Genomic DNA, 8,969 nt, shown 5'->3' with positions numbered 1-8,969 from the left:
TGGTTCTGTTGTTTCTTGTCCCTCACGACTGTACTCCAGAATAGATTATGTTAATTTTAACACCATCATTCTGGGTCTGAATTAAACCCAGTGCTTGTGGACAAGAACAGGGGACAGGACTTATAGACATCTTACAAAGAAGCTGAAGAAAAACGGGTTTTTGATGTAAGAAGTTGCTATTGTATCCCTACTATAGGTTTAGTACTGATGAGAGAGATAACACACTTCACCTTAAACTATATCTATGGAAAAAAGAATGAAATCTAAGAAATGACAGATGATAAATGACAGAAACACTGTTACTATAACAGCATTTTAACTGCTAAAAAAACTCTTGTTACCATGTGACTGCTAGGTAATCCAGACAGAAGAGTATAAAGAAATGGCCCAACATTTGGTTGTCACACAATTTAGAAGGAAGGGCACTGTGGCCAGTCTGCCATTGCAATTAGCATTCATTTTGGCTTTATTCAATGAGATCTACACTGACTACTGGGCATGCATTATGCATGAGTCTGTCCATATGCACTAAGGCCATCATGCATGCCCTTGTAGAAACGCAATGACCACTGGCATGCAATTACATTTAACTTGTGCACATTCTCTTGTGTGCTCATTCTTCTTTAATGGTTGTACAGGCTAAAATTGTGCATTCTCCTTATATACATTGTGATATTCGTCAGTAGTGAGGTAAAAATTATACATTTTACAAATTGATAACATCTGTTAGTCAAATCCTTATAAGTGTCCAGTTAAAACTATCTACAAATAAAACCTGGTATTCAGGAGGGGGGGTTTCAGACAAACATAAGGCTTAAGTATTCTTTTAGCGCTGTAGTTTTCTGATCATGATAAAAATATATATATAAATATGGTTAGAGTAAGGAATATAAACAAGAATCTGCAAGTATGATTGCACTGGCTTGTGCTCTACTACAGAGTAACTTGTATCCTTTTTTAATTGCTTCCTCTATCCCTGATGATGACTGATTAAAAATAAATACATAAAAATGATGGTGGTGGAGTAGCAACAACTTTTTGGCTGCCTGTAGAAGTTGGGAAAACCTAACCTAATCTAACCTTCTAACATTTAATAAAACATTTCAAAACATCTGAAAATTCTACTGTCAAAAAGCTGAAAATATGGCTGTTTTACATATCTCTGTAAAAGCAGGTTGTCTGGATCTATAAGCATTCCTCACTCATCTGATTCATACCTCACTGTTTCATCAAAAATAATGACAGTGTTTTACACTGTCATAATGGCCATTTCCTTTTTCTTCTTCCTCTACAGTTTATCTTCTTTGTGTTTATGTCAAGAACGTAATGGAAATGGTGTTATGATATTGTGAAGTTCTCTAGGCTTTTTTGTATATGTATTTGTTTTTTGTTTTTTTTTAAATTGCTCGTTCTGTTCCCTTTTCTGTGAATTTTGACTCAAGAGAAAAAAAATGAACACAAGTGACCCTGTGAGATGATGCTGAATTTGATGTAAATAATTATAAAATAAAATTTTGTAAAATATGATTTTAACAGGGGAAATAATAGCGGACTATGGTTTGTTATCCAATAAGTTTTTGCTGTAGCTTAGTGGCCTTTCAGAAGAAACAGGCACTTGTGTGGACAAAAGGCATCGTTTCTAAGACTTACTGTTGACCGTGGGTGTTTAAAACGGCATTTCTCAAAGCCTGGACCGTGACAACTCCGACCATTTTATCTCTATGAAGAATCTCTAACGGGAGATCTTAATTTCCAGCACGTGGCTCTTTAGCGCCCCTTGGAGAGAAAGCCCGTAATCGCAGATGCGTCTCCTGGGGAGTCAAAGCCATTCATCAGCCAGGGAAATTAAAGGCACTGGAAAATTTGGCTCAAGGTATCAGTCGTGACAGCGGGAAACTTACACTTCTCTAGACAAGCAGAAATGGGCAGATCATATGACTCAGTTAGACCGATCACCTCTGTCACTGCCAACGCAAAAGTGGCGAGTGTAGAAGAGAAATAAACAGATCTCTTACCTACCGGTAACATCTCAACACACGAAAAGAGGGTAAAGCTTGTTTATGTTTATGGGAGAGAGTGAGACAACTGGTAATGGCTGAGCTCCTAATCTAATAAGGCTTAAAATTATTTCTAGTTTCATTCACTGTGAGGCAGCATCATTCCTTACCCATCTTTCAAGTGAGCATCATTCAATTAAAATGCAATTCTCGTCGCCCCCATGCACGGATATTTAATTAGACTGGGGAGCACGGCTTCCAATGTCTTTTTTTCTAGCATAGCTCTTCGGATTTCACCTCTAAGGCATATTTTCACTCTGTTCCTCGTTGGTTAAACAAGGGCATGTATCCATTTGTTAATTGATACAATTACGCATTACGCGTAATGGTCACGTAGGTCTCCAGGCGCGCATCAATCACTGGTCTATTGACCTGCCAAAAACCCCTCTAACCGTTCCTACTGGGACTGCCCCTCTCTCTAATAGAGAAAGATAGAAACATCATCGTCATTAACTCTGGGATGGACCTCTGGCCAAAGAGCCAGAAGCGAACAAAGGTCGAGATTAAAAAAAGTATTAGAGGTCCAGCCATCTATAGCTGTGATACACTGTAAATAATACAAACCGTTTTAGGTATCAGTTTTATCTAAGCAGACAATAGTGCAGACTTTTCTAGTTTAGGCAACATGTGTTATTTCTATTTGTCTAGATAAAGTGAAAAAGTAATGAAATATCTCACAAGACACCCTAAACATCCCCAGTGCTTCTCTCTCTCTCTCTTTTCTTGTTTATTTAACTTCACAAAGGGTTTCCATATTGCATTGTTACAATTCAATAATAATGAACAGTGGTGCAATTTTCCGAGACTTTACCTCAGAAAATCGGTAAAGAATTCTATTACAAAAGCGGAACAAGGCTGTGTACAGTGCACCTTAAGAAAACCCTGTGTTGGACGTGATTGGCAAAGACATTATTCTATCCTTGGTACCCTGCCGTTCCGGGATTACAGTGACGTCACGCTGATACCCTTGCATGGATGAATGCTAAAGAACTATAGAGCCACAAATAATAGCACAAGCAGAGTCCATATCTTGGAAGACTTACGTTATCCTTTAAGCCTCCTTCAGCTAACACAACAACAATTTTTTTTGCACTTAATGACGCTTAATTTCATTTCTTATTGGGTCCTTGGGGGGATTATTCATTCATATAAAACAATCTGCAGCTGGTGTCAGCCTAAAGTCTCCCTCCTATGAGTGAAGTCATCTATTATTGAGCGAAAGGCCGTGCGTGGAAATGTGTGTAAGACGGTGGATTTGAAGTAGAATTGGTTGCAATCGATCAAGGGTGAAGAATATTCCTGATGGTAACAAAAGAAGCAGCTATGTCTTTCTCGCAATTTGGATATCCCTACAATGCAACTTCACAGGTAAGACACTTTGCTTTTCATTTACCCTAAATATAGTGTATACAGAAACAAGACTAAATTCATATTTTTCCTTTATTTCACCAATAAGAAGGCTTTTACTTTTTTGAGAAACATAAACGAAAGAGTGACTGCTTTGACAGTATTGACAGCTATTTTCGCGTGGAGCTTTTGTTGTTGAACCAAATATCGATATACACACACCCGTGTCCAATTACACTGAATTATGAATGAACTCACGTGTTTTTCTGATGACAATAGAGATGAATGTCACCTATCGCACACTACGAGGTGTAATTGGGCTGTTAAGCATGCTGTACACATAAGCAAACTTTCTGATGGAGTTGTTTTGACATGTACGATTGGAGTATTTTCAAAGGCTTAAATCTTTATTAAAGCGCTTTATTTACCTTTTTAATAAATTCTTATTGCTCCAAATGACAAGTTCGAAGGAGTTCAGGTCGATGAGGAGACAGAAGTTACTCTCCTGAAAAAGTTAACAGACAACTTCTCCGAGGACAACATTTTGACTTTTGGCAGAATGTAAACGTCAGATCGTTGCATTAACATTGAAATTGGGACTTTGCTGGCAATTGCATTTTGTTTATTTATACGGAAACGATTTTTTTTAAATTCGGTGATAAAATGAAGCAGGTCACTTTTTCTTGTTCATCTTCATATCCGAAAACAACTATTTATGTCCTTTACATTCGTATGCAGTTTAAAGTAGTGAATTAAAACTGTTATTAAATTTTGGGGAGAAAAAAAAGAAGACAATGACATTTTATATCTTATCGTTTTATTTTTGCCTGCGACCTACTTTCTATCATTTCACGGATTCTCTGAAAAGTGACTTACCTTGAATTAAGGCAGGTCACAAGTAAAGGCAATGACACCTGAATCGTGATCATTCAAGAGCAGCAAACGAAATCAGCTCACATTTACCGGTTGCTTTAACATTTTAAGACACTAAAGCAACTAGACTAAGGCTAAGATTTTTGCAGAGCATAGCCCAGTCACTTCAGAGTTCTCACAGACATCCACATGAGAGATGAAACAGCCAGTGACCATGTCTATCCACAATTCTCTTCATGCAGTTTTTCGTGTCGGCAAACCCCAGTACGACTTGCTGCGATTCGATTTCCAGGTCGGTCTCTGACGGGACAGGCAGCTCCCAGACTGCCGCTGCCGCCGCCGCTGCCTCCTTTTGCTGCCCGTCCTACGAGAACCGGCTCTTGGCAAGCAGCCGGACGGAGCTGAACGCAGCGCTGGGGATGTACAGCTCTCCCTACGCCGCAGCGGCCGCAGCCAGCCAGAACTACGCCAACTACTTCCCCTACAGCACCGACCCATCCGCTATCTACTCCACTCTGGTGGGCTCATTTGATGCGCAAAAGGGGGAGGGGGGGTCTCAGGCTGATCGATCAGCTAGGTTTATCAATTTATCTCACACTGCAAACATATCCGTCTCGATAAGCCTTTTAATCCAACGGCAGCTCTTATCGCACTTCCCCTTCAAAGCAACAAAAGAACGAGGAAAAAGAGACAGGTGAACGAGTAAAAGAGTCAAAAACGACTGATTTGAACCAAATTTACTGTTAATTTAAAGTTAAACCCCCTTTTTGTGTTTTGTTTTAAAATATTGCCACTCGTTTCTGTAATTTGGGGGGTGGGGGGCATCAGATTCTTCTAGAGCAAATTGTTTACTTTAAAAAAAACGTAGAAGTTTGAGTTGTTGCAGTGCAGCTGAAACTTTTCTTTCTATTTCCGTCTATATTTTAAAAAACAAAATTAATTAAAGTTGACTGTCTATTTAAGTATTTTGCATTATGTCTAAAACAATATTGAACTAATATTATTAAAAATGTTAACAACACATGTTTTTGGACATCACATCATACTTCAAACACAATGAAAATACATATGTGACAAACGATGCCACGTATGGGAAATCTTTTCTGCCTCTAATAACTCATAGTTTGAATCATTTGCTTGTTATTTATTAGCATGGAACTAAGATACTTTATACATGAAATAACTTTCAAATATCTTCAGAATGCTAAACTTTCAGAATGTTTATAATGTATAACAACCGCCTTCTCTTTTACAGAATCCACAGTATGACATTAAGGACAGCACAGGCACTTTACACTCTGGCATTACTCAAACTGCTGCGTACTATCCTTATGATCACTCACTGGGACAGTATCAATACGACAGGTAAGTTTTACGTCATTAAAAACAACCATTCAATGGTGACACATTTGGATCTGAGGTCTGAGTCTAACTCTATAGTGGAACCTGGATCTGGTGAAACTGTATACATTTCAAACAACAGAGAGTAACAATATAGGATACCTGAATTAGTAGTCTACTATATAATTTACCATCTGCACTAATGGTGACTCTTTCCCTGGCTGAATGTGTGTGTGTGTATGTGTGTGTGTTTCCAGGTACGGGACAGTAGATTTTAATGGCACAGCCAGAAGAAAGAACGCTACACGTGAAACCACCAGCACTCTGAAAACATGGTTGTATGAGCACCGCAAAAACCCCTACCCCACCAAGGGGGAGAAGATCATGTTGGCCATCATCACCAAAATGACACTCACTCAAGTATCCACCTGGTTCGCCAATGCCAGGAGAAGGCTTAAAAAGGAAAACAAGATGACCTGGTCACCAAAGAATAAGGCGAATGATGACAGGAAGGATGACCTTAACAAGAGTGAGCAAGACGGTGTTACCAAAGGTAATGATTTGCATTTTTTTTTTTTGTTGGTAAAAATGGTTTTCAAAGTTTAAAAATTATTTAATTGAATGTATTTCTTATTTTTCCATGACAAAAAGCATATTACGAAAATAAAATCTGTTCTTTCATGTAGATTCTAATGATTGCAAGGATGAAAAGGATTTACATCTGAGTGATCTGGAGGATATGGATGACGATGACTGTGACAAGCTGGACAGTGACTGTGAAAAGGTGGCATCGGATGAGCATGACCTACAGAGGACCATGGCAGGATCTGGAGCACCTCAAAAAAGAGACTGCAGCTCCGAACTACACCTGAGTTTAACTAACAGCTTTCACTCTTTCCCTTGTGCCATCAAAAATGTCACCACCCTTCCTCCTCTCCCGGCTGACTTCCTGGATCCTGTAGTGTCCAAAGCACCCTCCTCAACCAGCCCAGCCGCAGGAACTGTGTCCCTGTCGCACTATGAAGCTTCAGATAAGCCACGGATTTGGTCTCTGGCTCGGACGGCAGCTTCGGGGGTCATTCTGAGCCCTCAGCAGCATGGCTCTGAGCTGAGGACAGGCAACTCAACCGGGGACTGCCAGCTACAGAGCACCAGACTTATCGGGGCTCCCACTGGACAATGTGCAGGCATTAGAGGCCTTCATGAATCTAGCAGTGTCACCAATGTTGAGAGCCCCTTTTCAGAGGGCTCGTCCTTGCACTCAAAGGTCTATGGCACTAGCAGCTATGGTCCCAAGAACCTCCAACTTCACTGTTCATCCTATGCTGCACTCCCAGATACATGTCAGTACTCCACCATTGAAGGTATGTCTATCTTTTACCTGCTGAGTTTCACATAACAGATAATATAACAGACATTGATGTTTGTCTTTTCATAATGAGCCACAAGCATACTGTTTTGAACACATTAATGTACACAATCCATTTTCCATTTTTGTGTTCACAAACACAATTTATGAGTTACAAAGTGGTGAGGGACTTTCTGCCAACTTGTGCTTGAAGTAAGCTTCTTAGATTTGTTTTCACTTGGGTGTGCAGGATTCTCCAGTGGCAAAGCAGAGACACAGTCATCTGACCTCAGTGAAACCTGTGGGACCGTGCAGGGTGACAAGGTCACTGCATTCAGACCAGTGATGAAGAGGTGAAGCAGGTGAGAGTCTGCACTGAAGTGGAAAAAAATCAGTGAAGTCATGACACACACATACAGCTTTTCACACACAAAGACAAGAGGCAAGGAAAAACATCAAACACTCACAGATAAACAAATATGCTGACAGAATGCACTTACTCTTTCTCTTTTTGTTTATATGTTGCTTATTTTTATTTTATTTTTTCTATCAGATTTGCAGATTGGCATGAGGGGATAATAATGTGCATAGTGTCAAATATCATTCATAAACTCAGTCAAAAGTATTTCAGTTCTTCTTATGCTCAACTTCTTTTTGGAAATGTTTCATACCATAAAGTTTTTTTCTTTCTATTTTGTGCGTTTATTTCAATCCCTGCTGTTCTTCCTTCTAGATCGCTGGAAATATACCACAGTAACTATTGGGACATTTATTATGCACTAAATGACACACCGGCCAACTAGCGGCCTCAGTATGACACATGGGAACTACCTGGCGCTGCTGCAGTGTGAGCTGTCAAACTGTGGACGTGGCTATCATTTTGCACAACATTGTTTTTATGGTGTTAAAGACTTTATGCAAAAAATCTAGATGCAAATGTGTGAGACTGGCCGAATAAAAAAACGGCCGAATTTGTGTATGGCAATCGTGTAGTGTAGCAAACTTATTTATTTCTTTACGTATTTATTATTTTGTTATGTCGTCTGTTGGTTAATTATTTAACGTGTTTATTGGTTGACTTTGTATCTCTTTTGAATATTTTGTTACACGTTTTTCAGTTTTTTGTGGCTTCGTGTCATTTTGCCAGATGTAAAAAGAGAAAAGCTTGTCGGACTCAAAGCTGGCTATGAACGACTGGATCCGCTGTGGACTTGGAAATATGTTTTGTCCCTGTGTTAAAATGTGAGCTTCTCCTGTGTTTGCCATTCATGACATCTTTTCTAACAATACATTTTTTCCCAAGAGCTTTCGTTTTCTGTGCCGTGATTATTTATACAGCTTAACATCCAATCAGGCAATTAAAAAACATTTGCGTGTGCGGGTTTGATCAAAGTTTATCATCTTGACTCGATGTATAAAGCCGCTGCGCTGATGGAAGGTCATAATTCAGAGGAGGACGTGAGTGAAATCCACAAGTTGTGGAAGAAAGGGGACATCATCTCTCTATTGTCAGCATCTAATCAGAAGTGGCATCAAACACTTTGTTACTGTTCAGGCTAAGCAACGAGGGAGGAACATAGAATGAATGCTGCTTTGTCCCTTGTGTAGCGAGCCTCTGCACTAACTTACCATTGTGTTAATTAAAAGGTCATTTGTAGGATCAAACCCGGCAGAGAGATTCACATGGTCCCTCAAAGTCCCTTTGATTTGGATGTTTTGCCTATAGACCGTCTCGTTATGGCTTAACTCTTCTGCCTCTTGTACAGACAGCGGTATTAAGATGATCACTGTAGTGTATGATCCGCGTTGACGGTCCGAAAAAAGTTTTTTTTTTTTATCTTCCTGTTTCAAACTTTTAAAATCAAATACTTCTGTAGTAAAAGACGTAAGGTGCTGTGCGTATTTATTTTGCGCATTACTCTTCTGAACAATGTTAAGAAATATTCAGCGTAACAATTCGAAAACGTGTTTTTTCTATGGAGACCACTCTAGAATAGTCTGAA

At 39.4% G+C, this 8,969-nt stretch overlaps 1 protein-coding gene across 2 annotated transcripts; it reads left to right on the top strand.

The window, feature by feature from the left end:
• The first annotated feature begins 3,046 nt into the window (after window positions 1–3,046).
• On the top strand, window positions 3,047–8,265 carry irx6a (iroquois homeobox 6a). Of its 2 annotated transcripts, none has more exons than XM_063478924.1 (7): window positions 3,047–3,425; window positions 4,570–4,795; window positions 5,533–5,642; window positions 5,876–6,171; window positions 6,305–6,982; window positions 7,217–7,328; window positions 7,700–8,265. In XM_063478924.1, the coding sequence occupies exons 1-6, from the start codon at window positions 3,412–3,414 to the stop codon at window positions 7,321–7,323; spliced, it is 1,431 nt and encodes a 476-aa protein (XP_063334994.1). In that variant the 5' UTR covers window positions 3,047–3,411; the 3' UTR covers window positions 7,324–7,328; window positions 7,700–8,265. The 2 variants fall into 2 exon arrangements, with proteins under 2 accessions (XP_063334994.1, XP_063334984.1); XM_063478914.1 differs by having other exon boundaries at window positions 4,520–4,795.
• Window positions 8,266–8,969: the final 704 nt, after the last annotated feature.

Source organism: Pelmatolapia mariae, linkage group LG1 (assembly GCF_036321145.2).
Source record: "Pelmatolapia mariae isolate MD_Pm_ZW linkage group LG1, Pm_UMD_F_2, whole genome shotgun sequence".
Lineage (NCBI taxonomy): Eukaryota > Metazoa > Chordata > Actinopteri > Cichliformes > Cichlidae > Pelmatolapia > Pelmatolapia mariae.
The sequence above is the reverse complement of the archived record's forward strand: the minus strand, read 5'-3'. Positions and strand labels throughout refer to the sequence as shown.

Excerpts from the sequence above, each read along its gene's own strand:
- irx6a (XM_063478914.1), top strand. The coding sequence starts at position 3,360 with ATGGTAACAAAAGAAGCAGCTATGTCTTTCTCGCAATTTGGATATCCC. Across the intron at positions 4,796-5,532 it reads CCGCTATCTACTCCACTCTG|AATCCACAGTATGACATTAA; the intron begins GTGGGCTCATTT and ends TCTCTTTTACAG. Across the intron at positions 6,983-7,216 it reads TCAGTACTCCACCATTGAAG|GATTCTCCAGTGGCAAAGCA; the intron begins GTATGTCTATCT and ends TTGGGTGTGCAG.